The sequence below is a fragment of the Chiloscyllium plagiosum genome, chromosome 18 (genome assembly GCF_004010195.1).
Source record: "Chiloscyllium plagiosum isolate BGI_BamShark_2017 chromosome 18, ASM401019v2, whole genome shotgun sequence".
In the NCBI taxonomy this organism is placed as follows: domain Eukaryota; kingdom Metazoa; phylum Chordata; class Chondrichthyes; order Orectolobiformes; family Hemiscylliidae; genus Chiloscyllium; species Chiloscyllium plagiosum.
In genome coordinates, this window is record NC_057727.1 from 18,496,450 (window position 1) to 18,517,456 (window position 21,007).

The following is a 21,007-nucleotide window of genomic DNA, read 5'->3' on the forward strand; positions in this document are numbered from 1 at the left end:
GATCCTTGTGGCACTCCACTGGTCACAGGCCTCCAGTCTGAAAAACAATCCTCCACCACCACCCTCTGTCTTCTACCTTTGAGCCAGTTCTGTATCCAAATGGCTAGTTCTCCCTGTATTCCATGAGATCTAACCTTGCTAATCAGTCTCCCATGGGGAACCTTGTCGAACACCTTACTGAAGTCCATATAGATCACATCTACTGCTCTGCCCTCATCAATCTTCTTTGTTACTTCTTCAAAAAACTCAATCAAGATTGTGAGACATGATTTCCCACACACAAAGCCATGTTGACTATCCTGAATCAGTCCTTGCCTTTCCAAATAAATGTACATCCTGTCCCTCAGGATTCCCTCCAACAACTTGCCCAACACCGAGGTCAGGCTCACTGGTCTATAGTTCCCTGGCTTGTCTTTACTGCCCTTCTTAAACAGTGGCACCACGTTTGCCAACCTCCAGTCTTCCGGCTCCTCACCTGTGACTATCGCTGATACAAATATCTCAGCTAAAGGAGATTAACAAAGTCAAATTAGAAAACATATTTCTTTGCATAAGGCAATCTGGAATGAGAGGTCATAGTTTTTAGGATAAGGAGTAGATGACTTAAAACAGAAATGAAGAGGAACCACTTCTCTCAAAGGTTTGTGGATCTGTGGAATTCACTACCGTGGAGTGTGGTAGATGCTGGGACATTGAGTAAATTTGTGGATGAGTTAGACAGAGTTTTAATTAGTAATGAGTTGAAGGGTTTTGGACAGCAAGCAAGGAAGTAGTGTGGGGGCTGAGATGCGATCAGCCATGTTTGTATTAAATAGAGGACAATACTTGAGGAGCTGAATTGCCCAATCCTAGTCCCAGTTGTTATGTTCCTTTTTGAGAGGGTGTTCTATGCACATTGTGGCACTAAACTCCAATATTTTGCCCCTCCCCATTTTTTGTACCTTTCCCTTTGGCCTCCATACTCTGGCCCTATACCTGAACCTACTCCTGCAAGCTCCTTAATTCCTCCCCACCCAAATTTGAAATCCTTATAATTGTCTTCCTACAAACTGAATATAATTCCAGCAATGCCCATTGGTGACTTCTTGAGGGTGGGACTTCCAATTCCTAAGGACTGAACTAAAGTTTGAAACTGAACTGAAACAGGTTAGACCTGAGATTGATGGTATCAGACCTTACATTCTGGTGCTTCCTTTTCTGCTGATTTTAAAAAATGTGATGATTTCATGTTTCATAACCAATACCTTCAGGTAATTAACGGAATAATAGAAATAAAATATCTAACATTGCTTTTAGAGAAATGCCTAACCAGATGGATTATCTATTTCACAAATTTGGGGAATTTAGAAGACTCCCTAGGTCACTTTCTTAAGTAATCTGAATTAATTCCAATTGCCTTCAATCTGTTTATGCTTTAATGGGACCCAAAAGTATGAGAGCTGCCTTTCTGAGTACACTTCCGGCTCTGAGAAAAATTTGGCTGGCCTTAATACCTTTTCATACCCACAGGATTTCTATTAGCGGTTAATAAATAATTAATTATTTCTGAAATTTAGTCACTGCCAATTACCTTCAGACAGATTCCACAAAAAAAGTTGTTTGTAATCATAAAATCTGTTGTTTTGTATTGGTTGAGAGACAAAATTAGTCTGGATAACAATGAGAATTTTCCAGTAATCCATATGCTTTCAGCACCTTATCGATACCCACTAGCCATGGGTCAAATATTTTCTAAACAGCTTGTTAAAGGATGTTATTAAACAGCACTGAAGCAGGTGGACCTTGAACATGGGCCTCCTGGCTAAGAGATAAGGACATTACTACTGTGCCATGAGGGCCCTCACTTTTAATCATCACAATCAATATGATGCCATGGAATTTTTAACACACCTGAGGCAGTTTATTATCTCATCTCAAAGACAACATCTCTAACATTGCATTGACAGCCTATATTAAGGTGCTTCCATCTCCAGAGTGTGATTTAAAGCCACAATCTTCTAACTCAGAGGGTAGAAAGTTCCCATTGAGTAATGTGTAACACCTTATATGTGTGTACTCCCTTCCTTTTTCCAGAGGCAAGTTGAATCGATGCTGGGTTAGGCAGAGTTTGACTTTAGCCCAAACCTGCTTTCGACCAGGATATTAGAACATACAGACTAATGTGAAGGTACTGATGTTGGACTGGGATGGACAAAGTCAGAAGTCACATGACATCAGATTATAGTCCAGGAGGTTTATTTGAAATCTCAAGTTTTTAAGTCACTGTCGAAGGCACAGTGCTCAAAAAGCTTGTGATTTCAAATACAGAAAATGACATGATGAGAGTGCCTTGCATTATCACAGAAGAATTCAGCTGTCAAAGAGAAGTTGACCTATTGAGGAACATGTCATGAAATACCTGTCTCAGTAATATAAATACTGCACATATGACTTAGTAATTCTATAAATGGGATCAATCTTCTAAATAACCCAAGTCAACCACCTTCTGCTTTCTGACAGAACATATGAACAAGTCTGTGAAAATAGAAATACCTGCATAGTTCATTATCAAGTCTTAGAATTGGATCAAGTTTGGTCTGAGAACACAGTTCTCCAAATGTTTGGCCAAAAAATAAATTATATTTGCTTTTTTTTTATTATAGGTGTATCAAACCCAACAACAATCCAGCAGAATGTGAAAAATGCCATCAATGGCAGGTACAATGTGTATTGCCTTGGGTTTGGTTTTGATGTTAAATACAGTTTTCTGGAGAAAATGGCACTGGACAATAATGGTGTAGCACGGAGAATTTATGAGGATTCAGATGCTCCCTTACAGCTTCAGGTAAAATAATTATTAAATATTTAAATATGTTGGCTTATTTAGCATGGCCCAGGATTGCCTCAGAACTGTTTCCACTGCTCTCACAGTTTCAGTGCAAATGCAGCCAGTTGCAAGTGACCTGGATTATAAGCACACTTCTGCTAGTTAAAATAGCAGAGTGGGATCATCTCTGAGGGAAATTAATCTAGATATTAATCCAGCCAGGTAGCACGAAGGCAAGTTTATGATGGACACAGGGTTTATAGCCTGACTGATTTTGCTCACCATTATTTTTAATGTTGCACATAATTGGATGGGAAGGATATGCTTCATAACACCATCATAACAGTTCAGTATGGTAGCAGTTTCACTTAGATTTGCATTTGCACCCTGCTGCAATATATGGTAAGTTTCAGACAATTGTAAGATTGAGAGAATTCTGTGAATAGGACAGCTATCATAAAGTAATGCAAATATGAGGAATGATTTTGTGGTAAGTGTACTTTGGACAATTATAATTTTAGTACTTAATTTTATTCTGACATATTTCTACAGGTTTGCCCTCCTGTTCCGAAGTTGAATCCAGGGTCTCTAGATTTCATTGCAGTTTTCACACTGTCAGCTGAAACTGAATACAAATCTTGTCCAAAGATGTGCAGGTCAGGTGAATTGGCCATGCTAAATTGCCCATAGTGTCAGGTGCATTAGTCAGAGGGAAATGTGTCTGGGTGGGTTACTCTTTAGAGGGTCGGTGTGGACTTGTTGGGCCAAAGGGCCTGCTTCCACACTGTAGGGAATTTATCTATCTATCTAATCTTACAAATCCTCAACATTAGGAGTAAACAGACTCACAGGTTCATTTGAACTCGTGTTTCAGTGGTTTTTTTCTGGCTCTTTAATGTCATGATTAGTTAAAAAGTATGCCAAATTCCTAAATTTTCTGATTTTTTTCACAGGGCTTTTATGATGAAGTAGCAAACCCCTTGCTTTTGAATATTGAATTGCAATATCCTGAGAATGCCATCTCAGATTTAACTCAGGCAAATTTTAGACAGTATTACGATGGGTCAGAAATTGTAGTGGCTGGCAAGATTTCAGACAATCACTTGGATTTTCTCACAGCAGAGGTCATTGCTCACACTGTAAGTACTCACTATCAGTTATTCCAATTAACTTATTGACATTCTAGATCAATCATATATATTGCAGTAGGAGGTTGTTTTGCTCATTATGCCCGTATTCACCCTTTATGAGAATAATATGCTTAACTCTATTTTCCTCCTAATTTAAATCATGGCTTTACAAAAGTATTCTTACGTTTATTTATCTATTTCCCTTTTTTATTATCATGAATTCTGTTTCCAATGCCTCCCCGGGAGCTGTAAGGGGTGAGGTGAGAGTGCCTACCCTTGACATAGTGGCAGCATTTGACTGGATATAACATCAAGGAGCCTGAGTATAACTGGAGTCAATCTCTGCACTGATTGAAGCCATACCTAGTACAAAGGAAGGTAGTTGTGTTGGAGATAAGTCATTTATGTATCAGCACACTGCAGGAGTTCCTCAGGGTGATGTCCTAGGTTCAGTCATTTTCCGTGACCTTCCCTCCATTATGAGAAGTGGGGATGTTCACAAATGATTGCAGAATGTTCAGCTCATTCTGTGACTTCTTACGTACTGAAGCAGCCTTGCTTATATGCCACAAAATCTGGACAATATCTAGGCTTGATAAGTGGCAAGTATTATTCACACCATACAAGTACCAGGCAATACAGAAATTTCTAGAAAAGCTCAGCCGGTCTGGCAGCATCTGTGGACAAAAGCAGAGTTAATGCTTACTTCTGTTCTGAGGAAGGGTCAATGGACTCAGAGTTTTTCCAGCAATTTCTGTTTTTGTGCTCGGCAATGATGATCTCCAACTAGAATCTCCAATGAATGCCCCTTGATGTTCCATGGTATTACTAAGCCACTGTCCCCTCCATTATCAACATTCTGGTGGTGATCATTGACAAGAAGCTGAACTGGACAATTGAGACAAATCCTGTGCCTACAACAGCTGGGCAGAAACTAAGAGTTCTGCAACAAGTAACTTGCCTTTCATTGTCTCAATGTCTGTTCACAAGGCAGAATCCAGGAGTGTGATGGAAACTCTCCACTTGTTATCATATTCTTGTGGTATCTTTCTTAACGTAGAATTACCACCGTCATACTGGTTTGGTATATACCGCAGGTTCAGTTTACTTGAAAATTTCAAGCTGATTTACTTAACAGACAAACTGATAACTTGCAGTAACAGAACAAGTTATATTCATAAACTTTATCTAGCACTCTGTAGCCTGGATTTCTCCTGGTTGCTGGTCATGTGGTGTCTCCCTGATCCTTAGCTCATGGAGGCAGCTCTGAAGGCAAAAATAAACAGATGCAGCTCCAACAACATTCATGAAGGTTGATACCACCGAGGTGAAAGTAGCCTGCTTGATTGGTACTACATCCACCACATTTACTTCCTCCAACATTGACTCAGTAGCAGCAATGTATACCATCTACAAGATACACATAGGAATTCACCATGGCTCATTAGTCAGCACCTTCCAAATCCATAACCACTACCATCTAGAAGGGCAAGGGCAGCAGATGCAAAGGAACACTAAAGCCTGCAAGTTCTGCTCCAAGCTACTCACCATTTTGACTTAGAATTATATGCTCTTCTTTCATTGTCTGCCTTCTGAATAATACTGTGGGTGTATGTACACCCCAAGGAATACAACAGTTCACCTTCAAATTGTAAGATTGTTACAGAACAAAACAAACAAGGCATGATGTGCCTTCCCAATCTTTTTACTGTAAGTTTCAACCTAACACCTTAATTCTTCAACAGGCCAATGAAAACCTAACTCTAAAAGCTGAAGTGCAAGTATCAGAAGGTGAAAATGTCACTCAGCAGCAGCAATACATTTTTGGTGACTTCACTGAGCGACTGTGGGCTTATTTGACCATACAACAGCTCTTAGAGAAGCGGTAAAGTAACAGCAGTCATCTGTCTATGAATGTAACAACATAAAAATGTATTTATATACAAGCAATAATAGCTAGACTTATATTGCTGGCCCATTAGCACTTGAAACGTAGAATGAAATTGTGCAAAATGACTAGTAACAATTTAGTCACTATAATTATCTGTTTTGATTATTTGTAGAGTCAAAATGTATGAAGAGTTAAATGTGCTAACAGAAATATTTGTTTAAATCACAGCACAAATATTTAAGTGCTGGATAACAATACATTGCACAATTAATTGTTGCCAATTGTTACCATCAGGGTTTCTGCAGAGACAAATGAAAAGGGAAACCTAACTGACAGAATTCTGGAACTGTCACTGAAGTACAGCTTTGTAACCCCATTAACATCAATGGTTGTTACAAAACCAGAGGAAAATAAGAATGAGCGCTTTGTGGCTGACAAATCAACAGAAGATGGTAATGTCTGAATAAAACTACTTTACATCCAGCCTTGATTTTAAAATTGATATTCACCCTTTATATCAGTCAGAAAAATTAGTAATTAAATTTTACAAAGAAATTAAATTCTGAACCGTGCAGGGTTTTCCAAAGACAATGAAAAGCAGCTAAGAGATTTAGTTATATTGAAGAAAGATAACTGATCATCCAAGTTCATTAGAGGCAAGTACACTGCTTCATAATTGAAAAAAAAATGAAACACTATTATTAGACAATAATGTTGCTATTTTGTTCTGTGGATCACCAAAAGACATCAGAAAAATGTGAGTCCCCATTTTCCTTTTTTTACTTTACTTTCTAATTATTTTCTGAAGAATATATTTTCTATTCTTTCTTTCATATTCCTTACCGCACAAAGAACTTCTGCTGTTATATAGATCATTGAGTTCAACTCTAATTCTCTAGCTCTCTCTCATTGTGCGTCAATTTCAAGTGGCTGAAATTGATGATGGACTCAGTATTAGATTGGTACACTCATTAAAGCAGGCATTCTATCTACTATTTATGCCAAATTGTTTCCAATATCGTAACATGGACCTACTGTCAGCAAAGGATTTTAAATTGCAGAATATTGGTCACCATTGTCCCAAGAACAAATGAGCCACCTGCCACCTACAGCACCATTAATTTGGTAACAGAGAAGATGACAGACTCAGTAGATACTTTGAATGAGCAGAAATCTAGCAGACGGGATACTATGTGGGAAAATTCAAGGTTTTCATTTTGGTAAGAAGAATGAAAAAACAGAACTGAGAAAGTTTATGGAGTTCGATGATGTAGATCTTGGATTTTTTGGTGCATGATTCACAAAATGCAGGAACAGCACATAATCCAAAAGGCTAGTAGTATACTGTCCTGTATTACAAGAGGAATTGATGTAAAATTAAAATTGCTATCCTTTGGTTATACTGCTAGATCACATCTTTGAACACTGTTTGCAGTTTTGATTTCCTTGTTTGAGGAAGGATATAAATGCATTTGAGGCAGTTCAAGTGAAATTTACTAAATTTATACCTAGAATGAATGGGATGAGTTCCGAGAATAGTTTGTACAACATGGGTTTATTTCTATTAGAGTTTGGAAGACCATGCGGGACTTGATTGAAACAGTTTGAGGGTTCAAAAGCCTACTTTTACTGCTCTTAGGTATGCTTGCATTCCTCTGGTTGGAGCCTTCCTATTCTGTTTCCTTTTTATTAACCACTCCTCAGTCTATGCCTGTATGTTATCCCATCCAAATGATCTAATTGTAACCCTGAAATGTCTCCTTTTGCGTTCTTGTGTTCAAATCAATTCACAGTTTTACACTTCCATACTCCTTCAGTCCTATGATCTAATGGGAACTTAACATGCCTCTGAAGTCTTTTGTGCATCTACCATCGTCTTGGCCCATCAACAGTATGTCCAAGCTGTCCAAGCACTACTCTCAAGAATTCCTTCCTTAAATCTCTCCACTTGGCCATATCCTCAAAGAACTAAATAAAATCCTACCTTTTTGACCTAACATAGTTACATGTCCCATTTCTGCTTCTTTGGATTTGCATTCATTTTTGCCAGAGTGCACTCCTGTAAGATATATTTTACGACATAAAAGGTTCCATATAATTTAAACAAATTGTCATTTATCTATTTCTACCTCCACAGTTTCTATGAAGAATGCCTGAATATTTTCTGTTTTTCTAAAATATATATCATTATTCCAAAATCAATATTCTGTAAATATCATGTGCTCTTTCTCTTGCTTTCTTTTTCAATATGTGTCTGTTTTCTATATTTGTTTAAATCTCTCTTCCTCTTGCATATCATGTGGTCACAAGCAATTGACTAAGAGCTGTAAACAAAAAGGGTCTACTTTTACAAAGTACGTAATGCTTTAAAACATGGATCCAACAACATTATATGGATACATGTTGGACACAGGTGCACTTTTTAAAAATATGTAAGTATGTGTGTTTCACATTATTTTCCAGAAAAACCCAGCGCACAAAAAACACAACATGGTGCTCCAAGATATAAAAGCCGTAAGTTTTTGGAAACCAACATTAATCTTATTTCAATGTGTATCTGAGAAATACGGTAACATGCCATTGAAGCGTGTGAGATTCTTTGTCGAAAGAAATACGTGAATGAAGCCAATGCACTTCCCTCACCAAAATATAAAATCTTGGTTGTGGCAACTCTGTAAACAGAGAATGACAAAGGAATATCTGCCAGAGCCGAAGTGCTTCTACAATCACTACTAATTTCATCCCTTTACCCCAACAATTGGGCAGAATTTAATGCCCTTCAATAATGAATTTGGAGTTGAGGATGAGGATGCAGGTGGATGCAGGTAAGGAACATCAGGTCATTCCTCCTCTGCCTGTTTTAGTCCAAAATGATTTGTAGAATGTTTTCCTGTCAAATTATTAATGGAGGTCTTTGACTCATCTCAGCAGCAGACCGGGGAATCAGACCAAAGCTTCAGGGAAAGAGGTTCTTATTTAAAACTCTGCTGCAAAGGCTGAAGAAGTACAGTTTCACTCTAAACTCACTATTCAATAGATCAGAACATAACTGGAAAAAACATTTTTATTTTACAAAGTCAGATTTTGAATTTTAAAAAAAATCAATCAACCAGATTTCTTAATGAATCCAGTTATGAGTTTGTTGCAAAGCACATACTCTCTTCTCTTTTCTCTTTTCTCTTCTTTTCTCTCTTCTCTTTCTCTCTTTACACTCTCTCTTCTCTCTCCCTCTCTCTATCGCCTCTCTCTGGGAGAAAGCCTGTGATATACCTAAAAATTAGCATAAACAGAGAGAGGTCTGAGTAGTCTGCAGCTTGATGTTTTTTTTTTGCAGTGTGTTTTTGTGATTTGAAGTCTGTGTTCAGTGATGTTCTTCACAGATCAGTTTTGGGGCCCTTGCTGTTTGTGGTCTACATAAATGATTTTGAATTGAATATAGAATGGTTGATCAGAACGTTTGCAGATGATATGAAAATTGATAGGGTGGTAAACAGGGAGATAAACTTAGATTACAGAGGGATATAGATAGGTTGGACAGATTGGGCTAATCAGTGGCAAATGGAATTCACTCTGAATAAATGTGTGGTGATGTACTTGAGCAGGACAAACAAGGCAAGGGAATATATGACAAATAGCAGGACCTTGATTGCATCAAGGATCAGAGGGACCTGAGTCCACATGTCCACTCATCCCTTAAGGTAGTGAGACAGATACCTAAAATGATTAGGAAGGCATATTTTCCTTTGTTTGCTGAGGCATAGAGTTTTAAAATCAGTAAAGTTCTGTTTATATTGTATAAAACATTGGTTAGGCCAAAGCTAGAATATTGTGTGCAGTTCTGGAATCCACATCATAAGATGGTTGTGATTGCACTGGAGAGGAGATTTACCAGGACATTGCCTGAGCTGGAGAGAGATTTAGTTATGAAGCAAGCTTGGATAGAATAGAATTGCTTTCTTTGGAGCAGAGTAGACTTTGATTGAAGTGTTCAAAATTGAGGGGCATAGATAGGAACAACAGGAAGGATTTTTTCCCCTTGGTGGTGACATCAATAAACAATAGGCATACATTTAAGGTGATGAGGAGATTTAGAGGAGATGTGAGAAAAGTTATTTCACCAGAGCATGGCAGAGATTTAGAACTCACTGTCTGGAAGGGTGGTAGAGGCAGAAACCCTCAGAACATTTAAGAAGTATTTAGGTATGCACTTGTGATGCCAAGGCGTACTAGGGGAGGAGCTAAGTTCTGGAAAATGGGCTTAGAATAGTTAGGTGCAAATCTTTGACCAGCGGGCCTTTTTCTGTGCTGTAGACCTCTCTGACTCTTTTAGAAAATATATTACACTTGGCACTACAAACCTGCTAGGCTCACCTGTTTCAAAATTGGATCAATGCATCCAACTTTAAATATACAACACCAAACCATATAAGGAGCTATTAGCACAGATGACCAAAACTTTATTTTGAAGTGCCTTAGAGGACAAAAATGTGGAAAAAAGAGCAGTTAGGGAACACAGGGTTTGTATTCCAGTGTTTGGAGTCTCAGCAACTGAAGACATTACCACCAATAGTGGAGTATATAAAATTAAGGATGCACAAAACACCAGAAGCAGAGAAGCACAGATATCTTGGATTGTGAGTGTGGAGGAAATTAAAAAGGTGGGGAAGGGCAAAACAATGGAAGGGTTTGCAAATGAAAATGAATTTTAATATGAATTACTTGCAATATATGTTTTTAATTGACACATCCAGCAAATATATTCATTTCTATGCCACTCAGAAGACATTGCAGGGAGCTTCTGCAACAAAATACTTGAAGCTACTTTGGTTGTTGATTGTACATTAATGTTAATCCTCTTTTCTGCAGGTGTTCGTGCCTTCACATCTGGTAAGACACAATTTAAACATTTGTACTTTATGTAGTAGTATTAATAAAACTTCCAACTTTTTACATTTTATATTTAAAATTGATGGACTCAAAAAGACCATCAAGCGAACCCCATATTAAATGACCACAGTATCATTTTAAACACTTCCTCTTCACCTCTGAACTTGCAGCCATATAATCTCTTGGGACAAGAAATGGAGAACAAAATTTCTCTAGTGTCCAGAAGGCCATATGGACAAATATATTACGACACTTTAGTCAAACATAGTACAGTCTGTACCCCAATGAAGATCTGGCTGGCTTACACAAAATTAGACAGTTATTGTGGGATTTTCCCTCATTTCCGTTGCTGGCTCTGAGAGGTATTTGCCATCTTTGCCAATATGTAGTGCTGTGTAAGGGTTGTTTGAGGCAGTACACTACTACCAATTATCCTTTGTTTATATTAGCCTTAGAATCTATGAAGGGGGTACTCCATTGTAGCATCTTTATGACAGAGGCATTTGTCTTGATATACAAGACAATTTATTACATGATAGCAGTAAATGCAAGTCCCATACTAGCCAAACATAGTGACTAAGGACTCTCAGGACTTGTATAAAATATATCTGCTCTATGCAAAGGTTAGTGTTTCAATCCAAAGGCTCTGTGATATCAGAGTGGGTGAAACAAATGTAACTTTTTCAGAACCATTACCGAATACAACATCTCCTCTTTAGTTTTTCTGTCTAAAATTAATACACTATACAATCCTGTGTAAAATTTTATTATCTCCACCGCGAACCTATCTTCCATCAAATTTCCAACTTTACAAATGCAGATGGTCTGGACATTTTACAATTTTCCTAAAGTGCACTCTTTTTGGACTTGGGGATAAATAGTAGGTCTTTTGCTTAAGGATTGTTGACCATGGTTCTGATCCATGTATCATTGAATGTAATACTGAGTACTGAATATAATAGTGTATTAATGTGCTCATTAGACATTAGTCTTTCTCTGACCTTAAATTTTTGTGAAATTAGCATATCTCCTTACAGTTCTTATCACTCTGTTTATTAATTATTACAAAATTGTTTTAGATCTGTATCATATCAATGTTGCTTCTGATCTGCTGTTCTTTCAGTTTGCTTTTGTATGCATCAATTTTTAAATTCCATTGTTGTTGAGCTTACTAGACTCTGTGCAGTATTTTCTTTGACAATCTTTTTAAAACTCTATTATTGCAATGCTGCATTGAATTATTCAATAAAGTATTAAATTATATTATTGGCTGTGAAATTTTAGCTTATTTATGGAAATAATAGTACATACCCTAGCTCTAACAAGAAGTCCAGAAATGAGTTGTATAGTATTCAAGTTTTCTTCCTTTTCAGTGCTGACTTTGCATAACAAACATAGATTAGATTTTAAACATAATTAATTCCAAGTTTGTTTGAATTCCATTTTACTTTAGAATTGCTTATCTGTTTCCCATGTTTTAAAACTTTAATTCCCAAGTATAAAAGTTATGTGAAATACATTATGAACTAGATATTCACAACAATATTGATAGCCTATCAGAAGCCAAAGTCCAGTAAGCACATCATCGGATTAGGTGTCAAAGTCAATTGCTTTTAAGCCAGTCTCCCTGCCAAATTCTGATCACATGAAAGAAAGTACTTGCTTACTTTGCTGATTGTTTTGCATCTGTAAAAAAGAAATGTGAAGTTGATGCAATATGGACTTAAAACTTGTCTTAAGTAGAAGTGGCGATGATTTAAATGTTCTTACAATTTAATATCTTTTTCAAGTTGACAGTGATCCTCATTTTATCATTTCAATAAATGACCACACTGATGCTATTTGTTTCAACGTTGATGGTAAACCAGGAGCAATTCTAAATCTGGTCACGGATCCATATAAAGGTAGGTGTAACCTGTGTCACAAGAAAAGGAAGGTAGCTGTGTATTATTACCAAACAGAACCACCTCATATTAACAATGGCCTTAAAGCTGGCCATTATGCAAGTCTTCTGGTTGACCTGCCCATCTCCCTGCCTTATGAAGGAAGATCCAAGTAAAATGTTTACTAATTTAAAGGAAAAAATATGAGGAAATAATAATACCATAGTTACTTGTAATAAACAATAAATCAATGATTCAGATTTATCATGGTGCTTTTCCACATTTGTGTAAATGACAGATGCAGCCAGGATTTGAACTTGCAATATTTATAATGAACATTTAGCATCATGCTTCCAATTTTATGAAGTGGCCTATCCAATTTTATTTTATTTTGTGCAAGTCTTATGGATATTTCACTAAATATTTCCTCTATTTCATATTCCCCCACACCCTTACTCATGGATTCTCTGAAGTAACCACCCATTGCTGAAGAATATTGGGTATGGCTCCTTATATCTACAATTAAAAAAAAAAGTTTATTCCTGATATCATGGCCATTTCATTGAATATTAACATCCTTGTTGTCTTAAAATTCATTGGATATTATTGTTGTCTGGCTTTTATTAAATTAGTTATAAATCAAGGAGCTCTTTCTGGAAATATTACAGCTGCTGTAATGAAGAATTAAAACATCATCATAATGTAGAGTATTAATCCCTTTTTTCAGCTATCAATAAGTTTGTTGGTTCATATGATAACCCGTTTGCTGGTTACTCTCTATAGCAATTATTTTCATTCATCATTTGTTTTATGTAGATGTGATTGTCCAGATTTTAATTTGAATGGGGCATGATTATGATGCATTAATGTTTTTAAATTTAATTAGATTTTGTTGTAAATGGACAGCTGATTGGAGTGAAGGAAGTAGAAAATAACAAGAAAATGAAAACTTACTTTGGAAAGCTTGGAATTGCAAGTAATAAAATGGATATAAAAGTTGAAATATCAACAGAAATGATTGCAATCGTTCATGGAGAAGATGAGGTTACTTTCCCCTGGTCACAAACAGTGTCTCTAACAAAAGAAAGGTACAGTTTATTTAGTTATACTGCAGCATTGCTTTTATGATTCAGAAACAGTTGGTGGTGATATCAGTACGAATCCAGCCAAAAAACAATGTTCAACTATTTTAATTCTCACAAAATGCTTGTAATGTCAAAATCCTTGTAATGTCAAAGTCTTTTCACTGATTTATGGGTTGCTTTTACAGTTATATTTGTTCCAATATGTGAACAAATATGTCAATACAAAATATAGGTAAAGACTAAGATATCATCCATCAGACAAAAGAGAATACCAATATTAGTGCAATAAAACATAGGTGAAGATTCATAATGGTGAAATACTTGAAGCACAGTTAGTTTCATTAGCATTAATTAAAAATACAAAGGACATGAAATGAAGATAGTTATAATGCCTTGTTATAATTATCACATCAGAATTGATGCAAAGTGCCTTGCAGGCAACAAGTGGTTACTTCTGCCATTGAAGGTGGTCAGGGCTTTTGCCTGAAACGTTGATTTCGAAGCTCCTTGGATGCTGCCTGAACTGCTGTGCTCTTCCAGCACCACTAATCCAGGCCTGTTTGTCAGTCTGTTTGTAAAACAATGTGTCTCAAAAACCTAACAGATGGATTTCAATGAAACTTGACACACAGAGTCTGGTCTGTGAAAGAACTGATTGGTTTTATGACAAAGATGCATATTAGGATCCTGGGATTTCGTAATGAATCTACAAACATCGGAAAATACAGTGAATTAACATTTTGTTAAAATTATATGCAGTTTTGATTTACAATCTTGATTGTTTTAAAACTTTTTGGATTGTCTCAACTGTTGTGATGGAATTTATTATAGCTGTCAAAATGTGAGCAGAAATATTAGATCAGGTTGGTGGATGTGGATTAACTAGAGGCCTCATCAGGGAGAAAAACCCTTTTTAAATATTCTCTGTTTAGAATTATATTAACCAAACACCATTCAGATTGGGAAATACTTCAAATTCTTCCACAGCCCATACTCTGTGCGTTAAGTTTAATTGAAATCCATCCATTAGTTTTTGAGACATATGGTTTACAAACAGGCCTGCCCATCTTCAATGGCGTTCATAACAAGAAAAGCCAAGTAATTGTAATAATGTAAAAAGGAACACAGCACAGATTTGAAAGTTTAAAGAAATATTTTACTTGATTAAACAATTTTCAAGAATCACCCTTTCAGAACATCAGCTCTGCCTATAAAGGAACAGAATGTGATGGCTTACTTCAATCTAAAGAAGAATCATTAACTGTTCCATTCATTGTCCAATAAGTCCTCTGCAGGAAGATATATGATACACTCTAATAAATTGCATGGGAGGGATATAAATGCAGAGAAACTGAGGACTGTAAATGCTGGAGATCAGAGCTGAAAATGTGTTGCTAGAAAAAGTGCAGCAGTTCAGGCAGCATCCAAGGAGCAGGAAAATCGACGTTTCGGGCATGAGCCCTTCTTCAGGAAATTCCTGAAGAAAGGCTCATGCCCGAAATGTTGATTCTCCTGCTCCTTGGATGTTGCCTGACCTGCTGCGCTTTTTCCAGCAACACATTTTCAGCAGGGATATAAATGCAACCTCAATATTGTGTAAATCCAATCAGACTAGCTTAAAGGGACCAATGTAGGAGACAAGAAACAGTTGACTACTCAACTTTAGGTTTCCAAAAGTACACTTGGCCTGGAAATGCAGAATTTCAGTTGTTTCTCCCACAGATTGTGGCTAATGGATTATCCAGAAATCATTGAACCATTAAGCAGGTAGCTTCTATGCCCCTTCCAATCTGCTAAATAAAATCTATCAAAAGTCTAGTTTCAATCTAAATACTCAATTGGCTAGAATTAATATAGTGCATTGCAGCAAGAAACACAGTGGCCAGATTCACTTAATGGTAGAACAGGGCCCAAATCAGTCTCTCAATGGCCATAAAACCTCCCTTGTGTAAATCAGAGGACAGAAGGGGCTAATACAGGCTGCAAGCAGTGGGATATTAGTTATGCTTATTAATGATCTAATTGATTTCCATTATTCTTGAATCCAAAATAATTTAGTTCCCTTTTCCCACAACACCCAGTTTAAGGTCAACATCCCATCTTCACTACTCTTTGTTCTCAGGTCATATGGTGATCTGGAGCCTCTGATGCTGATCTCAATAGAGAAACAAGCAACTCTCAGCAATCAGGACTTCTACCTGGCTGTAGTGGGCTGGTGAATTCCAGCCAAAAATTGGATGTACTTTAACAACAACAAAGCTAATGTAGAATAGGAACTCAAAAGGAAAATAGCTGTTCTAGTGAGTGCACATCCTTTTAAGTTTTAATCCAAAACCAACCATTGCTGTAATGTTGCCAGGGTTGGAGAGTTTGAGCTACAGGGAGAGGCTAAATAGGATGGGGCTATTTTTCCTGGAGAGTCAGTTGATAAGGGATGGCATTATATAAGTTTATAAAGTCACAAGGGGCATGGATAGGGTGAATAACCAAGTCTTTTCCCCAGGGTAGGGGAGTCCAAAACTAGAGCGCATACGTATAAGGTCAGAGGGGAAAAATTTAAACCTTTTAATGCAAAGTGTGTTTGTATAGAATGAGCTGCCAGAGGAAGTGGTGGTGGATAGTACAATTACGACATTTAAAAGACATCTGGATGGGTATATGATAGGAAAGGTTTAGAGGGATATAGGCCAAATTGCTGGCAAATGAGACTAGATTAATTTAGGATATCTGATTGGCATGGACGAGTTGGATCATTGTTTCCATGCTGTACAGCTCTATGACTCTAGTCGATCTTTGTTTTTACTACAGAGACCAAAAAATCAATGGAAAAGGCAACCCTAACTTGAGAAGTTGGACAATCCAGAAATTTAATGTAAAATCTGGATTTGGCTTCCATGCCCACTCACAAGTCCAATTCCAAACAAAGAATAAATATTAAGAATATCTATTTTTAAAACGTTGACTCTGACTCTGCCTGATAAGGAGAGTGTCAAGAATGTTGAGCTGAAACAGAAGATCAATCATAATAATTGACAGATCAAGGCTTCAGAAGTCATCTTGTCTCATTACCCTCCTTTCTTTCTTTCCGTTCTTACCCCTACACCCCATCGCTACCATAATATTGAATGGTTTTTGATTAATTGTATGCTTATTAATTGTCTAAAGATGTTCAAAATAGATAATTAGAATGGACAAATTTTAAAAAGTATTATTTGTATTCAACATTCAGGATATCAAAGATTAAGCATGGCATAATTTATATTCTGTAACATTTATTTCTTAGCTTCTCAATCTCAATTATGAAAGAGAAGAATCTCACACTAACAATGGGAGATGATGCAACATTTGTTATTGTGCTGCATCATGTGAGGAAAAACCACACTGTACACAGAGATTTTCTGGGATTTTATACACTTGACAGCCACAGCTTGTCAAATGTGACCCATGGATTGCTTGGTATGTAGAGTATTCACTTCATTAGTTGCCCAGTAATTTAAAAGCTCTTTTACTGATGACTGTGCCTTCACCGCTGAGACCCGAAACTCTCATCTAAAATGTTTCCACATCTCTCTTTGGTTTCTTTCTTTAAGCCATCCTTTAGAACCTAACTCTTTGACCAAGTTATCATTAACTACCTTAATGTTTCTTTGTGTCATTTCTTGCTCTATAATGTCTCTGTGAAGTCCCTTTGGATGTCGCATTAAATTAAACATGCTGTATAAATACAAATTGCTGTTGGTATTGTAAACATTGAACATCACTAACAAGACATATATTTTTGAGTAAATTTTACAAATTCCTTTTTAACAAAATCTAGTAGACTGCAATACCATATTCAGTAATGACTGCAGGATATATGTCCCAATTTACACCCTTAACTGAAACTGGCAGTGAATTTGGAGCCATCTATTCAGTTTTTGCCACTGGATAGAATCAAGAAATGAAAAACTTGCACCAGTCCAGTTACTCACTCACGAAGTAAATTGTGAGGAAGAATACTCTACCCTGTTTAAAGGAGATTTAAACTTTGGAACTTATGATTAATGGAAATTATGTGTGTAATTTCCCCCTCCACCCAAAATGAGGGAGATGATGGGAAGAACAAATAATTGGGCAAGTTGGACCCTGGAGAGATATTTGCTCCATCTCACCCTCCCAGGAATTAAGCGCTAGGAGAGAAAATCTATTGCTAGCAGTTAAGGCTCTTAGTGATCAATGGACACTGAAGGGCCTCAACCTACCAGTGACCTGTAAACTTATCTTCACAGCATGCGAGAAAAAAGGGTATTTTCTTGATTGAGAAACCAGGTTACCTGGCTCTTCCATTTACCCAATCTAGGGCTAATTGAAGCAGGGTTAGGGAGTCAAGAGCAGCTGCAGAAAGCCGCCTGTCCTCTTATTTCCAGATCCTTACCCCATGAGATGCAAAATAATAAAAATGTACCTTCTCGACATAGGATCCATGGAGACTAGGCCTCCAATGACAATCTGCCCAATGACAGCTGGTAGTTTCTGGTGAGGTGATACTCCAATGTCATGACCTGTGATTCACTGAGAAGCTCACCGGTGAGCTCTTAAGCTGATTGGCACTCTATGTAGTGAGCTTTCCTCATGGTGGGGGAGTCAGTGCCACTGAAAACACCTACTCCTATATAGGCTACAAATTCTTAGCCACAGTTCTGCCATTTTTAAAAGTATCTGTTTGCATGAAATGTAATGGTCATGTGAGGGAACCTATCCATCAGCTGGAATGCTCGTGGCAAACCCTGTGGCCTTTTCAGGAGGCCCATTGGTATTTGACTTACAGTGGTGACCACTGCCAGTACCACTGTGTATGCCTCATTAGGGATCAATAATGATAGCCCAGAAACAGATAAGTGGGAAAGAGTTTGTTGGATGGAAGTCATTGTGAGCGGTTTGAGAAAAAGGGCCAATTTACAGGGCGAAGGTGGAGTTTGTCCAGGGTCCCTCCATTCTGGCTGTTGACTGCCTCTATAAAGCACAGAATCTCTGATGAGGAGGGACCACCAAATCAGTCCTGAGGACTAGCAAGGAATGCAAAGGTATTCTTTGCTGTTCCCGTTTGGATTTGCCCATCTATAACTGAATATTAGTGGTTGCAGAATGAGACTTGTAAGTGGCTATTTAAGTGCCTCAAATGGCCTTCAGGATATAATGCTGCCTTCTAGCTTGCCCTTCTTCACTAAATTAGAGGGAAGCAGGGGGCAATTGGATCTCTACCCCTTTCCTTCACAGAACACATCCCAACCTTCAACTGCCTCTGAACTCCTTTCCAAGGAGTTAAGCATTAATTTCCACTCTGTATTTAAAAGAAATCTTAATTGAAATATCAAAAGTAACTATTAATTTTATACTAAATTACTAGTAAAGTATTTGTACAAGGCAAAGCATTACAAAATGAGAAAACTGAAATTTTTGGTTTAACTTTATAGAAACAACTCCTAAATCTATTCACCCTTATGAGTCCCCACTGCTGGATAAATTAAGTTTTCTTTATTCTCCATGCAACCCTGCACTTCTGACGCACTAAATTTAATATTCCAGTCAATTAATTTATCTTTATTTTGACACAGGCCAGTTTTACAATGAAGTAAATGCTGTGATACGTAACTTTAGCCCTCGCTTACATCAAGACAAACTTCGTGCAACAATGATTGTAAAAGGTCACAAACTTAGGGTAGGAAGGTAATGTTGAAAAGCCCTTTTGATACTTTCAATCTATCCTACTTAATGGTTGTCTGTACATTTCTTCCATGGGCTTTATTGATTTTTCTTTTCATTTTTAGGGTGTACGAGAAAGATTACAGGCTTGATTCAAACCGAGGCACCAATATCCCATGCTGGTTTATTCGCTCCAGTGGGAAAGGATTTATAGACGGAATTGCCACTGACTATGTCGTTTCTTCTTTATTTGACTCACTGCATTCATAATCTCAGAGCAGATGATGAAAGTTTAACCTTTTTGTATCCCTGGCATGACTTTATTATTCAGTCGCTGATATGATGAATACATATAGTTTAACAGTTATAAATCTGCAAGTACTTCAATTATGTATTTCCAAGTTTGTAATTTACTCGCCTGTGTTATCTGGTCAGATTTGATTTGTATATGTCAAAAATGGAACCAATTGTTACAAGGTGAATTCCATATTGACCCAACAGAAATTGAATCTTGTAGTTTCTGAAAATGTTTTGGCCTTGGTATCCAATTCCACCTTCCGATCATATTCATGGAAGGAGCAGGATTTCAGGTGCAATCTCACAGGAGCTGGTCAATTAAGCACCTTTCTCTGAGATCACAGTTCAATTTGAGAAAGAAGGCAGCTGGAGGAGGTGAAAGTGCTAATCATTACCTGCAATGTAATGACAGCCAACAATCCATATAGTTGCAGCAAGAGAACGCTGCTGAACAAGTTGGGGCATGAGGAGCAATGTAGTGAAAGGGAGGTGAGACTAACAGCACCAGAAGGTTTCTGTAAAGTTTCTCTGTTGTGGACAGCAGTCTTCCTGTGAGACTACTGCATTGCAGGTCAAACATCTATTAATACTAAAGAATTTGGAGGAGAAATTAAGTACCATCACTCTCACTAAAGAAGTAGTATTGGACAAACCATTGAACTAAATGCAAACAAGGCCCTTGAATCTGATGGCTTGCATCCTAGAATCCTAAAAGAGGTAGCTCCAGAGATAGTGGACAAGTTTGTTGTAATTTTCCAATAATTGTTAGATTCTGGAGAAGTACCAGAGGATTGGAAAACTCCTAATGTGACACCCCTATTCAAAACGCGGGTGGTTATAGTTTGATTAGCCCAAGCGTCTATTGTTGAAAGGTACTGGAATCAGTTGTTAGGGAAGTAATTTCAGAACATTTGGAAAGTCATGATCTTATCAACTGGAGTCAGCATGACTTTATGAAAGGTAAATCGTGTCAACAATGTTTTAAATTAGATTCCCTTCGGCCCAACTAGTGACACCAACCCTCCGAAGAGTAACCCACCCAGACCCATTCCCCATCTTTATCCCTGACTAATGCATGTAACTCTATGGGCAATTTAGCATGACCAATTCACCTAACCTGCACATCTTTGGACTGTGGGAGGAAACCAGAGCATCCGGAGGAAACCCACACAGACACAGGGAGAATGTGCAAATGTCACACAGACAGTTGCCCGAGGCTGAAATCCAACCCTGGCGCTGTGAGGCAGCAGTGTTAACCACTAGGCCACGTGCCACCCAATATTAAGAGCTTTTAAGAGTTTTTTGAGAAAATCTCAATCAGAGTGGATAGGGTAAAACCAGTAGCT

The 21,007-nt window shown here is 37.5% G+C and overlaps 1 protein-coding gene across 3 annotated transcripts in view; it reads left to right on the forward strand.

Moving 5' to 3' along the window:
• LOC122558905 (inter-alpha-trypsin inhibitor heavy chain H3-like) overlaps window positions 1-20,015 on the forward strand; it is a 47,137-nt gene extending 27,122 nt beyond the window's left edge. For all 3 annotated transcript variants that reach the window (XM_043707840.1, XM_043707841.1, XM_043707842.1), the window contains 11 exons: window positions 2,643-2,824; window positions 3,760-3,945; window positions 5,682-5,821; window positions 6,122-6,279; window positions 8,291-8,341; window positions 10,694-10,714; window positions 12,505-12,618; window positions 13,484-13,685; window positions 16,966-17,138; window positions 19,277-19,388; window positions 19,490-20,015. In XM_043707840.1, coding sequence (XP_043563775.1) covers window positions 2,643-2,824; window positions 3,760-3,945; window positions 5,682-5,821; window positions 6,122-6,279; window positions 8,291-8,341; window positions 10,694-10,714; window positions 12,505-12,618; window positions 13,484-13,685; window positions 16,966-17,138; window positions 19,277-19,388; window positions 19,490-19,634 — 1,484 coding nt within the window. In that variant the 3' untranslated portion in view covers window positions 19,635-20,015. The remainder of the gene's footprint in view (window positions 1-2,642; window positions 2,825-3,759; window positions 3,946-5,681; window positions 5,822-6,121; window positions 6,280-8,290; window positions 8,342-10,693; window positions 10,715-12,504; window positions 12,619-13,483; window positions 13,686-16,965; window positions 17,139-19,276; window positions 19,389-19,489) is intronic.
• Window positions 20,016-21,007: the final 992 nt, after the last annotated feature.